The sequence below is a fragment of the Cololabis saira genome, chromosome 24 (genome assembly GCF_033807715.1).
Source record: "Cololabis saira isolate AMF1-May2022 chromosome 24, fColSai1.1, whole genome shotgun sequence".
In the NCBI taxonomy this organism is placed as follows: domain Eukaryota; kingdom Metazoa; phylum Chordata; class Actinopteri; order Beloniformes; family Belonidae; genus Cololabis; species Cololabis saira.
Genome location: NC_084610.1, coordinates 3,164,973 through 3,185,211, shown reverse-complemented (window position 1 = coordinate 3,185,211; position 20,239 = coordinate 3,164,973). Strand labels below are relative to the sequence as shown.

The following is a 20,239-nucleotide window of genomic DNA, read 5'->3' as shown; positions in this document are numbered from 1 at the left end:
TCATCCATCTCTGCTGAGCATGTCGGGATTTTCCCAGATTTTATTTTAGCCACAGCTCGTCTGAGGGCGCGCTTTTCCTAATGCTGAGACTCACTACGATCAGAGAAATGTTATTGTGTTTCTAAGCAAAAAAAATGGAATAATTTGCGTGAAGAAAAGTCCCTGAAAAGCTGGCGAGTCCTGGACGAACATGAAAGGAGGCCAGTCCATTAGAAACCCTCCACCTCTGCAGAGCACACATAACCCTGTTATCCCACTCAGCACTTAGACTTACTCTGAAATGGAAAAGTAACGCGCTGCCTGGTAAGCTCTCTGTTCGCCTGAACCGTTTCTCTTCCATCGGCTTAAGAGCTGCTGTACCTGCTGATAGAGAAGCAGCTCGCCAGCCGGGGAACGTCTGTGGAGCACTAAGAGCGGAGGGGTAAAGTCAATAAACGGAGGGCTGGCAGGAAGCTCCAGGCTCTCCAGATGTCAGGATCAGACTTGGAGTGGAGTCGGCCGCTCCGCGGGCAACGCCGCGGGCACCGGGTCAACCAGGGAGGTTTTACTGTCCCACGGCTCAGGGGACGACCGGCAAGAACTCAAATATGTCCAGGAACAGCTAAAAGGCTCCTAATGAGCACCAGTGACTCAGCTGAAGCAAGTTAAAGACTAAATGTTCATAATTACCAAGTTTATCTGGGTCAGTCTGGGTCTGACCGGTGCCTCTGGAGATGGACGTGCAACCAATCGTGCCCCTTCTGGTTCTGGGTTTGGTTCTACTTTGGAATATTTTAAGACCATCTTAGCTTTTCCACTGAACCACATCACCTTGTTCAACGTTGGACCTCCCTCTGCTGAACCCCGTTCCACAAAACACACGAAATAACAGTGTTTCCTTCACAATCAGACCAGTCAGGACGTCGTGGACGCCGTCGTCACTGGACTGACCATCATATGTCATCAACTGCGGTGTTTCCGACTCCCTTGGAAGGATCCATTGGCTACCCGTAAAATTCAGAATCCAATTTAAAATGTTATTACTTGCGTATAAAGCCCAAAACAGCTTAGCTCTGCATTATTTGCAAGACCTGATAGTGCCTTATGTTCCTGGCAGAGCTCTCCATTCTCAGAGTGCAGGTTTACTCGTAGTTCCTAGAGTATCCAAATGTAGATTTGGAGGGCGGGCGTTCTGCTATCAGGAACCGTTACTATGGAACCAACTTCCAATCTGGGTTAAGGAGGCTGACACCACCTCCACCTTTAAAACTAAACTTAAAACCTTTCTGTTTAGTAAAGCCTATAATTAGTGTTTAGTAAACCTCTAGCTGGTGTTGGTAAATCTCTAGGTAGTGTAAACTCTAGTGTGTCAGAGTCGCTCCTGTAGTTTCTTGTGCTGGCCCCCCCTTTTCTTCTCTTTTTTCTCTTTTGTACATGTTGCAGCATCCTCTGCCGGACACCTGAACCTGCAGTGTGGGAGTGAGAGGGGCAGGGTATCGGCCCGGGCAGGTGGGGGAGAGATTTGTCCGTCAAGACTCCTCTCCCTGGCCCTGCCCCTTCTCAAACCTTTCCCCGACCCTGCACCCCAACCTGGGACTTGATGATTGGGCCGGAGCTTCGGGAGCTGCGTGCTGGCCTGCGGTCCCCACTCCTGGTCATCCCATTGCTGCTTCCACCTGCCTGCGGTCCCCACCCCCGGTCATCCCGCTGCTGCTTCCACCTGCCTGCTGTGCTGTTGACGTCCCCGACCCCCCCCAGTCTGGCCCTTGGCAGGAGGGTCCCCCCTTATGAGCCTGGTCCTGGTCCAGGTTTCTTCCCTCCTAAAGGGGAGTTTTTCTTGCCACTGTTTGGCTTAAGGCTTTTCTTCCACTAGGGGAGTTTTTACCAGCCAACTTTTGTTGTATTACACGCTATATAAATAAAATTGAATTAAATTGAATTGAATCCAACCCGGAGATTTAAATGTTGGCGCTCGTCTTAGCCAGGCAAGGTTTTGGCGCTGGCGTGTCACCAGTTCTCCCGGCGTTATGCCGGTTCTGTCTTTGCAGCTGGCAGTCAAAGCAAAGCTGGTTTGGTACCAGATTCAACCCGGAACTGCCAATAGGAGGTCAGGAAAAGCAGGAACCCGCTGCACGGGTGCTCTGGGGTAAATTCAGACACACATTTATTCACATTCGTTGCAACTTCAAAGCTCCAGTTCAACCATTATACATCCATCAAATGTGAAGGTTTCCTGGAAAACCTCCCCGCTCCCTCGGCGCTTCATTGGAAACAGCACGACTCACTTTCGTAAGTGATTTTTGGGGAAAAGACTACACTGACACTAGCTTTAATAGCTGTGACTCAGGCAGCGCCTCAGAAGTGGCATCTTCAATAATAACGCGACCCGGGAGTCTAAAAATAACGCAGGCGTTTACCTGTGGAGGAGCAGCAGATGAACGAGTGTCTGTCTCGGGTCGACAGACTCTGATAATCAGTCTGGATTCATCTGGATCACTGGGAGTTTTAGAAACACACTTTTAAACTGGGTTACTTCCTATTTGTGTGTCCGGGGATCTCAGTGGGGCGTTGGGGAGATTTCAGAGCGAGGACTCTCCTGCTTCTCCTGCACAGCCCAAGACCCGGCTCGTCTGTTAGAGACACCGCGAGTGAAATAATCCCGTAAAGCCGCCTGGATGCGGGTCCTAATTAAGCTGAGAGCTGGAGACGACAGGACTTTGCTTGTTTTAAAAGCAAATCTGGCTCCTGCGAGAACAAATGGATGCTTGATTGACACAGCGGGCTTTTATATAACCAGGCCCTGCTGTTGTAGAAGCTCATCTCCCATCCAAAGAGAAGAAGAAATGAGCTGCTGCTGCATCAGCTGCTCCCGTCTGAGTTTGAGAGAGGTTTTTATGTAAGTGCTTCCTCAGGTTATGGCAGGAGATGTTTTACATCCCCTTCTGGTGTTTTCCCCAAATAAATAAATAAAAAAGAAAAGAAAACCACAAGGTTGATGGATTCTGAGATAGAGACGTGAGGTGACTTTAAAAAAAGAAAAGGAAAGAGATGTTTGGCATCGCCACAAAGACGAGCGCCAGCCAAATCATTCCCACTAATGGAGACAACTCCCACTTGGAGCTCAGCTAATGTCTGATTTCCCCGTTTGCCAAAAACTGCGAGCGCTAAAAACTGATTAAAATGAGCCGCGCTGAGTTAGCAGGAGCTGCGAGAGCAAGGAAATATGGTGGCATAAAGGCAGAATCAATGAGAAAGCTCTTATATTCAATAAGGCTGCTTCTGCATGTGACGGGCCTGGAGGAGGGAATTAAATCAAGCTCAATTAATTTAAACCCAAAATTAAAGCTTTGACTCATTCCAGACTGCTCACTAGCAAAATCAAGCGCAGCTGTGACAGCTACGGCAGAGATAGACACTAATATGATGGAAAAAAGATGCAGAAAAAGCAAAAAAAAAGCCTGATTAATGAGGAAACCAAAGCAGAGACGTCTCAGAATGCAAAACATCAGCTTGTTTATGCCTGACGGGCAGACGGCCACGAGGGTGAACTGTAAAACACGGTGGAAGTCCCATTATGCTGCGGGGCTGCTCGCTTCCTCAGACATTACTAGAGAAAGGTGAAGGTGAACGTTTTTGGGTCTCTGAAAAGGGACTGTAATCAGGTTTTACTTCTCATGGAAGAAAAAAGGAAAGATGAAGAGATTCCAACTAGAATCAGACTGTATTTCTTAAGATTCTCCATGAAAAAACATTTCAGTGGTTCCCATAAGGCTTTTCAGGTGATTCTCATGTAGGAGTCATGTATTGAACTAGATATTCAAGTAATATAAGTAATTACGAGTTTACTGACACCTGTGGTGTAGAAAGTATATAGAGACAATAACTTGCTAATGTATATTTACAAAGATCGATCCATATCAGATGTGTATATATTGATATATTATAATAACAAATAGCAAAAAAATCCTTGGATGGGGTTTATTTTTTTAACAAATTATGATTTTCCATTATAAATGGTTTGAAATGTGTTTTAATTTGCATGAATTTGCTTGTGCTCGCTATCTTTTTTACAATAACCAATAAAACAATGCAAAAAAAACCCATTTGTTCCAAGAAAATTAAAAAATTGTTTGCTAATTTGAAGAATTTTTGTCAAGAAAATCTTTCTAACCCCCTGGGCTAAAGATATTTGTGCTTAAAATAAGATATTTTTGGCTTAATTAACAACATTAAGCTTTTAATTCTAGACGGGCTGTTTTGCTATCTATCAAACGCCCCCCTGGATGCATTCATCGGTTTCAACATTTTATTGCAACCTGGTGCTGGAAATCAAGAACTTCATCATCGAGGGATCTCAGCACCGGCCAGGATGTGCTTGTGGGTCTGGAGTGGGTTTGAAATGGGCCAGGGGTTTCTGTGTTATGACTAGTACTCGAGTTGTAAAAAGAAATCAGGGGGGATGGTGGATTTTATCATATGGGGACAGATCATTTGTGCTGATTACAAATAATATAATATATTACAAATAATAGCAGTGACCAAAACAGCTGCAGAAATACTGCAGGAATGACATAGCAGCAGTTAAATGCAGCCTTCTGTAAGCTTTAAATATCCTCTGGGCTTACATCAAATACATCAAAACACAACAATAAAAAACACTTTTCTGAACTTATCAATATGACTCTGTCCTTCACAGGATAAGTAACATGGATCACTGCAAAAACTCAAAATCTTAACAAGAATATTTGTCTTATTTCTAGTTAAAATGTCTAATTTTAGTTAAAAAAAATCTTATTACACTAATTTTCACCTGTTTCAAGTAAATTTTCACTTGAAATAAGTAGAAAAATCTGCCAGTGGAACAAGATTTTTTTTGCTTGTAATAAGAAGATAAATCTTGTCCCACTGGCAGATTTTCCTACTTATTTCAAGTGAAAATTTACTTGAAATAGGTGAAAATTGTCAAATAAGTAATTTTTCTGGTGTTATTTTTCTGGTGATGACTCTAAATGTTGAAATAGCAGTAAAACCACATTCATTGATGAAATGACATAAGGGATGGAAAGGGGGGATGGCAGTTTTACAGGGGGGATGATTTGGACCGTTTTTATTTCAGGGGGGGGGGGGGGTGCCATCCCCCCTCATCCCCCCTCAACTCCAGTACTGGTTATGGGTCCCAGTTCCTGCTGCCCGGGTGGCTCGTGATCTAAACGGGTCCAGTCCAGGACCAAACATCCGCTCCAACTGGCAGCGCCTCTTTTAATTAGCAGATTTGTTTTTTTTATCGTTGCTCCCAGAAGCCGCGTCACCCAGCAGCCGCTTCAATACTAACAAGCTTTCCAACAATTTACAGGTTTGTTAGCAAACTCCTCGGAGACTTGTACAAACTTCTAAAGCCCAAATGTAGAGTTTAAGTGGGGAGCTGGCAGCCTGCCGGCCTGCCGGCTGGCGGCTAGCACAGGGTTTAGAACGCTCCGCAGACGACAAAACGGGGAATAATCCACTCCTCCAGAGACGGCGGCGGTCACAAAGGAATCTATAATTCATCTTTGGAAAAGCTGTTTTCAAGCCCAGAGCTTGGCAGCGTTCCAGACTTCCCGGGCATTCGGCTCATAGTTTGGATCTCTGCAAAATTAATTGGCCTTCAACCGGATGCAAGGAGACGTGGTGGAGCGAGGTGGAGACGTGGGGCGAGGTGAGGCGAGGTGGAGCGAGGTAGGGCGAGGTGGAGCGAGGTGAGGCGAGGTAGGGCGAGGTGGAGCGAGGTGAGGCGAGGTAGGGCGAGGTTAGGCGAGGTGGGGCGAGGTGGGGCGAGGTGGAGAAGTGGTGGGGCGAGGTGGAGCGAGGTGGGGCGAGTTGGGGTGAGGTGGAGAAGTGGTGGGGCAAGGTGGGGCGAGTTGGGGTGAGGTGGGGCAAGGTGAGGCAAGGTGGGGCGAGGTGGAGCGAGGTGGAGCGAGGTGGGGCGAGGTGGGGCGAGGTGGAGAAGTGGTGGGGCAAGGTGGGGCGAGTTGGGTTGAGGTGGGGCAAGGTGGGGCGAGGTGGAGCGAGGTGGAGCGAGGTGGGGCGAGGTGGGGCGAGGTGGAGCGAGGTGGGGCAAGGTGAGGCGAGGTGGGGCGAGCTGGGGCGAGGTGGGGCGAGGTGGGGCGAGATGGAGCGAGGTGGGGAGAGGTGGCACGAGGTGGGTCGAGGTGAGGCGAGGTGGGGCGAGGTGGGGCGAGATGGAGCGAGTTGGGGCGAGATGGAGCGAGGTGGGGCGAGGTGGAGCGAGGTGGGGCGAGATGGAGCGAATTGGGGCGAGATGGAGCGAGGTGGGGCGAGGTGGAGCGAGGTGGGGCGAGGTGGAGCGAGGTGGGGCGAGGTGGGGCGAGATGGAGCGAGTTGGGGCGAGGTGAGGCGAGGTGGAGCGAGGTGGGGCGAGGTGAGGCAAGGTGGGGCGAGGTGGGGCGAGGTGGAGCGAGGTGGAGCGAGGTGGGGTGAGGTGGGGCGAGGTGGGGCGAGGTGGGGCGAGGTGAGGCGAGGTGGGGTGAGGTGGGGCGAGGTGGGGCGAGGTGGGGCGAGGTGGGGCGAGGTGGGGCAAGATGATCTAAACGGGTCCAGTCCAGGACCACACACCCGCTCCTTCTTCTTCCGCCTCTCTTTTTCACTCCTCCGAAATTCTACAATCATGGAATTGATTAACTGGTCTCTCAGCACAATTTACCAAATTTTTACCAAAAAAACGAGAAGTCAGGGGGTTAGGGAGCCCTCCTGCCCCGATGGGACATTTTTTGCTGGATACACAATGGACTCCTATAAACATTGGAGACCGTTGTGTCTGGCGATCCTGTCTGTTGAGGACGTTGAAGATGCCTTCATAATTGGATTTATGATAGCAGGATTTCTTCTAATTGGAGTGGGGGGATTCCTAGTCTATCGACAAACGCGTAAGTCGTCGACAGCTGTTCTGGCCCTTTCCGAGCTGCCGGACGTGGCTGAGGGGATAAGCTCTGCCACTAACACTCAGACTTTAACGTTGGGAGAGCTGGATGCGATTCTTGAACAGAATCGCAGGCTAGCGGCGGTCTTTGAGCTCATTGGCAAGATGGATAAGACCTTGGAGAAGTTGGAAGCTCGGCTTGGCGGGAATTGACCACAAATTCGTCTGATTGGAGTCGCCATCGATGAACCAGAGACTTAAGGCAGACGGAAAATTACTGGAGTCTGCCTGTTTTCTTTTCAATACAATTGTTGATTCTATAATCTGACCTTGACAGGGCAGCTTGGCCGGTTGCTCCAGTGACAATCTCCCTGGTGGAATGTAAACAAGGGACTCTGTCCCCACTAGCCCTCCCCTCTCCAAGGAACATCTGTGGACCTGTTTCAGAACTGTACCGAGCCGTCTGATAACATCAAGGACAATGGCTGAGGTGGGGCGAGGTGGAGCGAGGTGGGCGAGTTGGAGCGAGGTGGGAATACCATTTATTCTTAAGTTTTTTCTTAAGAAGAAACTTAAGAAGAAAGTTGAGAAAATACTTAAGAACTTTTTTGGAGAATATGACTTCTTCTCTTTTTTCATCTTAAGACTGAACTTAAGAAAAAAATGACACTTAAGAAGATTTTTTTTCTTAAGAATGTTTTGTGAATCTGGCCCCTGGACGTTAACGGCGAGGGAGACGGAGACGACGGCCCCGTACCTGCTGGGAGATGGAGTAACCGATGACGGCGTCGCCCTGGGGGACGTTCCAGGTCACCATGGCCGAGTGAGCCCTCAGCTGGGTCACGGACACGTTCACGGGGGCCGCTGGCACGGCTGCAAACACACACACACACACACACACACACACACACACACACACACACACACACACACACACACACACACACACACACACACACACACACACACACACACACACACACACACACACGTCAGATCACAGAGTCACTAGTGAAGGATGGAGATCTGAGCACAAATTTGAGACAGCTGAAAAAATAACAAGAACAAAGTGAACTCTGAAACCGAGCATCGCAAACTTCTCAAACTCCAACAAGAAAATGTGATTTAAAGACAAAGTTAACTTCATATTGCATCCAGCGTCTCTTAAGAAGTATATATAGACTCCATCTCCCTCAGGCAAATCAATCCGTTCAAGATGATGCATGAATAATGGATTCTGCCCCTGTGGCCTTTCATGTAGACGGTTTTAAGAAGTCTTACCTTATTTTATTTCTGTGTTATTGCTGAGTTTGCTTCTATAAATTTTGTCCATATGGTTTGGTCTGCAACATTTATGCCTGGAAATGTAAGCGTCCTATTTTTATCCAAAATGATTTTATTGTTTAAAAAAAAGAAAAAAAAAAGAAATCAGTGGGTTTTATTACACAAACAATCTCAAATGAACATTTTAATTACAATTTTTTTCACCAAAAAAACACAAACAAGTTTATATATCACAAGGGCAATACTAAGTACCCCGTTACTGCTGCTAATGATCAGCCCTTAATAAACTGATTATCAGCAGAGGTGCAGATAGTAAAAGCTGTAAAAGCAAAAGTTCTGGCTAACATAATGCCAAGAAGGAAAGATATGAGCACATCAACTATTTTTAAAATGATGTGTAGTTCAAGTGAGAAGAAAATTCAAGAGTTCTGTCTTTCAGCAGAATTACACCCCCCCCCCCCCCCCAAAGACATAAGAACTACCGGCACATCTCAGACACGTCCGACTCCACTGAGCACGTTAGACGGTAAAGACCATGTGCACAGAGGAAGTTCATCAAGCACATTTTAGCTTGCAAGGGTTGGCAGGAGAAGCGTCCTCTGTCCAGAAACAACAAGGAAGCACGACTGAGGTTTTGCAGAACTGCACCTGAACAAACCAGAAGACTTCTGGACCAACGTCTCCAACAGATGTTTGGAGAAAACCCAGCAGAATTCCAGCAGAACATCCTCTTACCGACTCTCAAACACGGTGCCAGAAGGATGATGATTTGGGGTCATTTCACTGCGACAGCACCAGGGGCCTCATTTATAAAGTTTGCTTGTGCACAAAACAGGGCTTGAAAGATGCGCACGCCACCTTCTACGCAAAGGTTGGGATTTAAAAAGAAAAAAATAACCGAAAAATGTGTGTACCTTTACGCCAACCCCGACCCTCCCGTAGGAACATTTTGAAGATATGGGGAACTGGCGACGCAGACGGTGAGGTGGTGAAATGAAGCCAGATTCATGTCATACTCTTAGTGTCATCACATATCAGACTTATAATATAATAGCGCTGATCGTGTCCCTCTGTGTGTGAAACTCAGCATCAGTCAGGACTCTGGTACTGGTACTGGTACTGGTACTGGTACTGGTACTGCTGCTGCTGCAGCCGCGGTGCAGGACACGCCGGGAACCTCCTCGTCACCCACCGCGACAACCGTAGAGTGATTGAGGACAGAACAAATGAGTGCGGGGCCACTCTACGGAGCCCCTAAAGGGTCTCGGCGGCGACGCGCAACTACGCCGTAGGCTCTGCGTTGGTGTAACGCGGAACCATAAATCAGCCTTAAAGGTTTCCTGCGTGCACGTAAAACTCATTATATATATAAAAAAAATCTGTGTCCCTTTAGGGGCTCCGTACCTCTTCTTTTTTTTCTGCACCATCTGTCCGTGGCACTCACAGCGTTTAGCGCAGCAACGATGTGCTGCCACTTACTCGCTTTATTTTATACTATTTATACTTTTACTGTGACCACCACATAATGTGGTTTTCCTGCCTCCACCTCATCCACAACATCTCCATCTCAGTCTCCGTGAAATTTAGTGTCACGGTGGCTCGACACGTCTCATTCATCCTGACGCAGCAGAAACAGACTGCAGGTGGCGCTGCACATGCTCAGCAGGATCATTCATATGCAAATACAATCATCATGTAGTTTGCATTGCCCATTCATGGTATAAAGTGGGCGTGTAGAGGGCGGGGTATGAGGCGAATTCACGTGCGCAACCTTTCAGCTGGACTGTGATTTATAAAGCGAACATTGCGTGCAGATGTGCGTGCACACGGTTTTATAAATCAGGATTTTTTTTGTGCACACCCCATTTTCGGCTTTTGGGCGCACTTTTAGTATGAATCCTACGCACTCTTTTATAAAAGAGGCCCCTGGACATCCTGCAGGACCAGAATCAACGCCGTGAAACAGAACGGACCAAAATTCCTCATTTCTCCATTTCCACCTGTTACTGCAGGTCAACTCAAACTGGCCTCTAGAGCGTCTTTCCTCACGCAGCTCCATGAAACCGCCACGACAAAGACGAGCTTGAGATCTGGAACCCCAAACCATCAATAAAAGACTTGCAGCTGCTGTTAAAGCGTCTCCCTCTCGTCTCCCTCTCGTCCCGCGACGTTTCACTTCAGAGCTGCAGGCGACAGCTCTTGATGGGAGTGTAATTAACCCCGTCGTCTCAGAAAGTACTTCTTTTAACTGCTGCTTGTTTAGATTTGAAAAGGAAATGAGGAAACTGCTAAAACATATGAATTATAAAGTACAGTCTGCTTCTGTGAGTCACAGTCGAGACCCAAGACATCATCATCATCATCGTCGTCGTTTCCATCACGTCGGCTCTGACAGATTCAGATTCACGTGTCAGCGAAAACTTAAATGTTCAGTCGACAAATTGCACTTTCCACATGTTAATGATGCTCTGGGGGCTGATGGGAAATCACACGCGTCCGCCAGGAGAAAAAGATTCTTCATCTTTTATTTATTTTCAACAGCAATGAATCATGTGGAAATGTTGTGACCTCTACTGAAAGTGTGGTAGATAAATGTCAAGGATTATAGTTTCAGTAAAGGACAACGCTTTGTATAAAAAAATTTAACAGACACATTGGTAGAGGTGAAAAAAGAAGAGGCCAGAAAGAAAAAAGGATTTTCTATGTTGAAAAATTGATAAAAATCTGAAAAAAACGAAAGAATGACCAAATGAAAGCACAGGAATTCGAAGAAATATGGACACCTTTAATGGATTTTCTCAAGCAACAATAGAATATATATATATATACAGTTGTATGAAAAAGTTTGGGCACCCCTGATCATTTTCAAGATTTTCCTTTATAAATCATTGGTTGTTGGGATCAGCAATTTCAGTTAAATATATCATATGGCAGACGAACACAGTGCTATTTGAGAAGTGAAATGAAGTATATAGGATTTACAGAAAGTGTGCAATAATTACTTAAACAAAAGTAGGCAGGTGCATAAATTTGGGCACCCCAACAGAAAAATTACATCAATATTTAGTAGATCCTCCTTTTGCAGAAATAATAGCCTCTAAACGCTTCCTATAGCTTCCAATGAGGGTCTGGATTCTGGTTGAAGGTATTTTTGACCATTCTTCTTTACAAAACATCTCCAGTTCAGTCAGGTCTGATGGTTTCCGAGCATGGACGGCCCACTTTAAATCACACCACAGATTTTCAATAATATTCAGGTCTGGGGACTGAGATGGCCATTCCAGAATGTTGTACCTGTTCCTCTGCATGAATGCCTTAGTAGACTTTGAGCAGTGTTTAGGGTCGTTGTCTTGTTGAAGTATCCAGCCCCGGCGCAACTTCAACTTTGTCACTGATTCTTTAACATTGTTGGCAAGAATCTGCTGATACTGACTGGAATCCATGCAACCTTCAACTTTAACGAGATTGCCAGTACCTGCACTGGCCACACAGCCCCACAGCATGATGGAAGCACCAACAAATTTGACTGTGGGTAGCAAGTGTTTGTCTTGGAATTCTGTGTTCTTCTTCCGCCATGCATACCGCCGCTTGTTATGTCCAAATAACTAAATTTTAGTTTCATCAGTCCACAGCACCTTATTCCAAAATGAAGCTGGCTTGTCAAAATGTGCTGTAGCAAACCTCGAGCGACTCTGTTTGTGGCGTGTGCGCAGAAAAGGCTTCCGCCGCATTACTCTCCCATACAGCATCTCCTTGTGCAAAGTGCGCTGAATAGTTGAACGATGCACAGTGACACCATCTGCAGCAAGATCATGTTGTAGGTCTTTGGAGCTGGTCTGTGGGTTGACTTGGACTGTTCTCACCATCCTTCGCCTCTGCCTATCTGAGATTTTTCTTGGCCTGCCACTCCGGGCTTTAACTAGAACTGTGCCTGGGGTCTTCCATTTCCTCACTATGTTCCTTACAGTGGAAACTGACAGCTGAACATCTGAGCTAGCTTTTTGTATCCTTCCCCTAAACCATGATGTTGAACAATCTTTGTTTTCAGGTCATTTGACAGTTGTTTTGGAGCTCCCATGTTGCCACTCTTCAAAGAAGATGCAAAGAGGTGAACAACTTACAACAGGCCACTTTAAATCCCCTCTGTCATGATCGGCTTCACCTGTGTATGTAGGTGAAGGGTCGATGAACTGAACAAACAACTGTTGTGTTCCAATAATTAATGCTAAATGTATTTAAATCAATAAAACAACAAGGGTGCCTAAATTTATGCACCTGCCTACTTTTGTTTAAGTAATTATTGCACACTTTCTGTAAATCCTATAAACTTCATTTCACTTCTCAAATAGCACTGTTTGTCTGCCATATGATATATTTAACTGAAATTGCTGATCCGAACAACCTATGATTTATAAAGGAAAATCTTGAAAATGATCAGGGGGGCCCAAACCATTGCATTGTCATACAACTGTATATATATATATATATATATATATATATATATATATGTATATATATATATGTATATATCTGTTTGTTTGTGAGGCTATTGTTATGGTTTGGTTTGCTAGGACCCAAGTGCAGGAGAACAGGGAGGCCAGAGGCAGGAGTTCTCAAAAAACAAAGGATTATTCCAACAAAAAGGTAAAAACAAAGCGCTGCAGAGCAGGATCAAAAACACAAGGAACAGGGATCAAAAACTTGGAGCACATGGAGGAGGAAACAGTACGGACCGACAGGGAACCAAGGAATGACAAGACAAGATATACTGAGGGGATAACGAGACATGACGAGACACAGGTGCAGACACAATCAGGGCAGATGGGACACAGGCGGGGCAAGACAGAAACTGAAAGTCACAAACTGGGGGGAAGTGTCAAACCCTGACAGCTATTGAGTGTGACAATTATTTTATATTTTAGTTTTTTCATTTAATTTTTTTTTATTTATTTATTTCATTTTTTTTATTTTAGTTAATTTTATTTTACTTTTTTCCCATTTGTTTATTTTTTCTGTCTTGTTTTGTTTTTGTCTGTGTGGACACAGCAGGACCTGCTTGTATTTTATTGGACAATTAATATGATACTTGCTGATTGCTTTGTTTTTTTTTTTGTACATTTATATTGAAATTTTATAAAAAATATTGTTAAAAAAAAAGAATGACCAAATGATTTAAAAAAATGACAACACAAAAGCAAGTGAAAGCATATAAAGATTAAATATATATATATATATATATATATATATATATATATATATATATATATATATATATATATATATATATATATATATACACACACACATACCAACCAGAAGAAGGAGGGTCAGATTTACTAATCCAGACTAATCAGTGTGATGCCAGAACCAAGAGAAAGCACAGAAGAGCTCATTTATTTTGAATGTTGATCTAATTTAACGTCAGTAGCGATAAACATGTAGAATCTGTTGGTAGGGATGCAGCTGACATGTTTGTGATTAATTCTCTCTATGCACCAACAATTGTTCATGTCAGGGTTGCAGGCCTGATGGCAGCGTTAACATGTAACAACAGCTCCGTACCACAGCTCACTACTTTTCTGGTGAGCTTTTTGAAACGGCTTTCCATGAAATCTGAATGTTGTACTCAACTGGAATCAACTAAATTACCAATTGTAATGTCCACAAAGGGAATGGGAATATCATTTGCTCCCAACTGGGACTTATTTGCAGCGAACTCCCAGAATGCAAAAGATTCCACTTCAAAAACTGTCACAGAAACATTAAACCCAGAAGGAAGGAAAGGGAAGAGAAGGACGGAGACAAGCAGACGTTACTCCTCAACTTTCCTCCTGCTAATGATGTCACTTAATACAATCAATCATTGGATTTTTACTTTGAGTCGATAAGTATTGATGAGGCCAGTCCATCGTCTTTGCGACGGGGACGGGAATAGCACTGCTCATCCCTCATCCCTTCTCTGGCTGCAGAAACAGATTAACATGTGGGGGAGCGCGTGCATCCTCCGGAGCTGCTGGACTTCAGAAAAACAGCAGCACCGCCGCCAATTAGGGCATCAGGGCTAAAAGAAGGAATTAAAGCGATGAGTTTTTCCTTTGTGGCGGCTAAACGCAGAAGCGTCCAACATGAAAGGATCCTGCTGCTTTTCTTGTTTATCAAAGAGGACAAAAGCTGATTTTATGTGACTGTGGTTTCATTTCTGATTCAAGTTGGTGGAGATGAACAGAAAAGTTTGGACACCTCCACAGATCTGAACTCCCAGATAACGTTCACCAACATCTCAGATGTTAATTAGCCTCGCTCGCTCCGTCTTCAAAGTCTTCAGCGCTGCCTCCGTCAACAGACGGAGGATCCTGCAGGCAGCTTTCCAGCACCATGACACCTAAAATACTGGAGGTTCGGGTGGCCACGAGAAAATCCCGGAGGACTCGGGTTTTAATCCCTAAAACCACCCGAGTTCGATGGAAGGGGCTACAATCGGCTAGTGAGTGATGAAGATGAAGAAAACATCCTCATGTGAACGTTGTTGTGATGATTTGCAATGTCGTCATAGTGCTGACTTCTGCTGCCACGACTCAAACTTAATCTGATCTTTCTCAGAGTTCCCATGAAGCTTCACTTCTTTAACATTACACCATTACGATGGTTGCCTCAGTACGTCATGTCGAGGAATTTATCAAAAACCAGTTCAGAAGTCCGCTCGTGGTATAGAGAGTTTTTAATCAGTAAGCCGGCGGTGGACATGACCAGCACAGATCTAGTCTGTAGTTGGTGTGCCGACACAGATTGGGTTGGTCAAAGGGTTTTTATACAAAAGTTACAGGAATAAACCAGCCCAGTGAGAGCCAGTCAGAGGTGGGAACCTTTAGCTTTGGGACCACCACTGAGGGATCAGGAAGTCCGTATATGGTCTTTGTCTCTGTGGGGGCTGGAAGTCTCGGCAGGGATGCAAGACGCCGGACATTGCGTGACAATGTCCCGGCAGGGGTCTTCAGGAACTGGAACCTGCATGTCTATGTCTTAAGGGGTATATGAGGCTTGAGCAATCTGCAAGGTGTCGTTGTGTCCCTGCAGGGGGGCCAAACTGTAACAATGCTTCATCAGTCATCTGAAGTTCATTTCACTTGTCTCGTCAGAGTCATAGGATATTAGCTCTTTCAGAAAATGATACCTGGCAGTCTCTGGTTTCTACATTGCTGAGTTGGACGTTTGGTGATTTGGATCATGCAGGACTTCTGAGGCTTAAGGTTTCAAACGACAAGCACTCACTTCAGCTACTGCATTTGGTGAACCTGGAAATAAAGAGCTCACACGGGGCCTCCTTATTTGGGTTGACCCCTGGATGACCTTTGGCTTCAGTTCTGGCAGCAGTTGTTTCAGATGTCTGTCTGCAGGTATGATGTATGCAGGACAAATGTAAATGCCTCGCGTCCCAAGGGGCCTCGCGCTATGGGCTGTTTTTTTTTTTTTTCCCCTTATAAATATCAACAGTCACGTTCCATTACAGACCTAATGGCCAGTGTAGGCTAATTGTTACTTTACAACTGTCCTGAACGCATCAGGGCTGTGAGCCAAAGCTGATTGGCTCTAAAGCCTGATTTATGGTTCTGCGTTAAATCAACGCAGAGCATACGGCGTAGTGTACGCGGCGACGCGCACCGTACGTGCGCATCGCCGGGTATCCTACGCCGTAGGCGCTGCGTTGGTGTAACGCGGAACCATAAATCAGCCTTAACAGTTACAGCAAATTTGCTGCCATGAAGGAGACGAGCGCTAAACTTTAAAAGAGGACTAAGCATGTACAAAGTTTTGAATGTTACCCTGTTTTCCACGTTACCTGGATTATTTTGTTCGGGCCAAGGGTTATGGAAGATTCAACTGCCATTGGTGAGTCAGTAGCCCCTTTCACACAGAGATTCCGCAATATTGGTGTAAAGAAGTCCTGCCAATACGCCGCCTTTGTTGGTTCACACAGAACCATACAACGCCGGCATAACGCCGCTCCCGTCTGTAAATTCACACAGCATGCCGGCGTTCCGCAATCAGAGGCGTGACAACAGCGTCAGCGTCTAGTGGCATGCCGGCATGCCGGCTGTGTCATTCACACAGACCCCGTTTCGGCTCTGTGACGGCTCTGTGACTACCTCCGCTGCCGGCTTATTGGTGGGGCCACTTGGCCCCCCCATTCCGCCTCCGTGACTTTCACACAGAACAGCGAGGCGGCTTAAAGGCGCAACGTTCCCGCCTCGAACTGGCTGTGTGAAAGGGGCTAGTGTAACCTTCATAAATAATCTCTTTATCCGAATGTTGTGTAGCTTTGACCACCTGCCTATTTTAATGTGCTTGTGTTGTTGTCAACTAGACTAGAGTCTATTCTCTGATACAGAGCTCAGAAATGATGTTAAGAGACCGCTGTGTCTTTTCTATCTAAATAGATTGTGTAATTTTAGACCAGTTATGGTTTTCTTTGTATTTAAGTGTATCAAAGAAGGAACTGAGTCAGTCCGTGACTATCTGAGTTTTCAGGCGCCGGCTTGGCTCAATAAAAGTGAGAATAAATGTTGTTTGATGGGTATGATGAGGTGTTGTTGAACGTTAAAATGACTATCATAGGGCCAAAATATTTGCGCGCGCTCGCTACACTCACGCGCGCCACCAGCCATTTCGCACAGCGCCTCGCAAATCTCCCAGGCGGCTCTGTTGAGAAGCTCCGAGCAATGTGGTAAGACACAGAGAGCCAACCTCGGGGATATCGGTCACCATAAATGTGTGAAGTCATCACATTAACATAGAAACGTGCAAGCAGAAGTTTATACTTAAGAAAACGCCCTGCTGTTCTCTTTTAGTTGATTGTTTAGCATTTGCATGTTAGATCAATGTCTTAAATGTGAAAATGTACACATTTGTCCCAAGCTAAATAAGCTCAAGAAAGACATTATGTTTTCTTTACAAACCTAATTAACTGAATATCGATAAAACATCTTTATTGTTCAGTCATATTGTAATTTCTCATAATACGCTCCATTATTCAGTGACAAATCTACACCAGCAGCGTTTCCCTCTTTCACCATGAAAACCAGAGCTGTCACCAGAAGGAGTTTGGCCCGGGTCCAAAAGCCAAACCTGTGAGGCGCGACCGCTGAAGTCCAGCTTTTATCTGGGCCCAACAATCCCTGCAGGAAACGTTACCCTGCTGCTGCAGCTTTCAGTCATTAAAAAAGAAAAGCCTTCTCCTCCATCCCGTCTAACGAGCGGTGCATGGCAGTGACACCAGGCATCTGGACGCTTCACCCCTTCACCTTGAGCAGCGTCCCTGACAGCTGACGGGGTGACGGGGTGACGGGGTGGAGGATCAGGGACCTGTTGGAGCCAGAATGCGTCGGCGGACTGACTGAAAGCACAACAAGGAGGTGGGAGGAGGATTCAGTTGAGAAAAAGCAACAATCGAGAGTCTATCCATCCGTTTGTGTAGCTGCCGGTGTTTTTCCTGATGCTGTGGGTGTGGAAATCAGCCAACTGAGTCTATTTTCTGACTAAATCTCCCTGAAACACTCCTGCAGAATAAAGCTGCAGTCTCCAGCTCTGACTATCAGTAGTGAGAGGTTAGAGTGGAAGATTTTCCACATACAACCTTTTCTGACATCAGATTTTACGTTACCAAAGCAAACGTGTGTCAGGTCTGCTGAATGTGATTTATTGAGTGTCAGGTTTTTTTCTTCAGATGATTTTGCAAAGAAAATTTTAGGAGGTACGTCGCTTACATAAAATATCAATGCAGAGCTGGGAGAGGCAGATCACGGCGGGTGATGCAAATAGAGGCAAACAAGCATCGGGGGAAGGGATGGGAGTCAACTATTTCTGTATTTATTGCAGAAATGAGGGTTTCTCAGTACAGGACTGTCTCAGAAAATTAGAATATTGTGATAAAGTCCTTTATTTTCTGTAATGCAAAAATGTCATACATTCTGGATTCATTACAAATCAACTGAAATATTGCAAGCCTTTTATTATTTTAATATTGCTGATCATGGCTTACAGCTTAAGAAAACTCAAATATATTATCTAAAAAAATTAGAATATTCTGGGAATCTTAATCTTAAACTGTAAACCATAATCAGCAATATTAAAATGATAAAAGGCTTGCAATATTTCAGTTGATTTGTAATGAATCCAGAATGTATGACGTTCTTGTTTTAATTAATTGCGTTACAGAAAATAAAGAACTTTATCACAATATTCTAATTTCCTGAGACAGTCCTGTAGATTTGCCATAAACTGTGGCCTGATATTCATCTAAGTCAGAATAACAGACAAACACCAGGTTTTTTAAGATGATAATATGCACAAAAAGGTGATTTATAATGTTTTTATTGAATATACCCATAAAATATGGAGGAAAATGTAAAACCTCAGACTCATTATTTCAAGTACAGCTAACAGGACTCTGTAGTTTGCACATCTGGAGCTCAGTGAACCAAATGAGTTTCAAGATGTGATTTGGAGCCATTCAACATTTGCTGTTTTTCATAAGAAGCATCTGCTGATGCAAAAAGGCAGACAATCAAGAGCAGCTGAGCTGCAGGAGGCTGGGACGGAATACAGCATTGTTCAGTCGGTCATCAGTTAGTTCAACCGTCCATGAATGAGGCCAGCTTCTTCCTGATCTGGAGCCGGCGTCCAGATCGGGTCACGTCTCAAAGACACAAGACAGGATCCTCAATGACTGTGTTTCCATGCATCAATAACCCTTTTAAAACCCGAATATTGGCAATAACCCGAATTTGCACGGCCATGTAAACACCAATAACCCCTTTAAAAACCTGATTTTGCTCATATTCAGGTTTTTAAAAACCCCAATATGAGCCCTGGGTTACTCCTTTTAAAACCTGAATATTCAGTCATGTAAACACCAAACGGAATATCCCCATCAAACGGAACATGAATCTGTTTTCTGCACATGCTCTGTTCACAAGGAATCCTGGTCTTTTGAGTCCAGGAAGTTCTTCTAAACACGGAGAAACACAAGACCAGGAGGAGACTAATCACTTCATAAATGTAATGAAGGATATGAACATTTCTGCATTTGTAGACGGTAGAAAGTACCGGGATAGAAGATTTACAAGAAGGTGAGAGAAAGCTTTTGTTTTGAATTTGGATACAGGAAGAAGAAGAAGCGGAAATGACGGTAATTGTGTCATCACGTTCTCCGTGCGTCGTTGGTTTGATCCAGATATCCCAAATGATTAATTACCATGTAAACGGAATACTCTGAATGTTTCAGTAACCGGAATATTAGCAATAACCCGAATCTTGACTGCATGTAAATGTAGTCACTGAAGTGAAGACGGAGCCACGAACCCCAAAGGTTTCCAAATGGTTTCCCTCTCGTGTTCAAAAATGTGCTTAAGCCGTTTTGGTCCTTCCTCGTGACTTTGATGAAGATCAGATCAAACTATAAGGACATTAATGGATAAACCAGTTAATTACTGAGGGTTCACACATGTTTTCGTGCCACTGCAGACAGAAAATCCATCCATCCAAGCGTCCATCAACCCCTGCTGATCTGAAATCAATAACACTGAGAATGTGTCCAGCGTGTCCCGGGTCTGACTGAGACACGAGACGTCCTGGTTGGACCGCTGTTCTGCCAATCCCTGCTCCCTGCAGGGAAATGTTACTTTGTGGTTCTGTGCATGTGCACAGTCGATTTTCAAAGTTTGATTGGCACGTCCATCATTTCTTGCACAATGTAAAATAGATAATATGGGATGTTGTATTTGAGTATTTGATCATTCAAAATAAACTACCCATGACATGAATTGCATTACACTTTGTGAACATTATACGATAAAGAGAAAAACAACAATTCTATCGCTTTATTTGATATTCATTCAGTCATTGGCCTTTATTTAACCAGGCGGGTCATTAAAAACACATTCTTATTTACAATGACGGCCTGGCAAGAGACAAGGAAGTGGTTTAGGGAGTAAAACACAGTAAAATTGTAGCTCTGCAAAGGAAGAAAACCATTAGGGAGCATTTTTTGGCAAAGGAGCAAAA

At 44.8% G+C, this 20,239-nt stretch overlaps 1 protein-coding gene across 2 annotated transcripts in view; it reads right to left on the bottom strand.

Annotated features, from left to right (window-relative positions):
* The window catches only part of LOC133425367 (fibronectin type III domain-containing protein 4-like), a 58,344-nt gene that overhangs the window by 20,520 nt on the left and 17,585 nt on the right, over positions 1 to 20,239 (bottom strand). For both annotated transcript variants that reach the window (XM_061716188.1, XM_061716189.1), the window contains exon 2: positions 7,653 to 7,768. In XM_061716188.1, the coding sequence (XP_061572172.1) occupies positions 7,653 to 7,768 (116 nt within the window). The remainder of the gene's footprint in view (positions 1 to 7,652; positions 7,769 to 20,239) is intronic.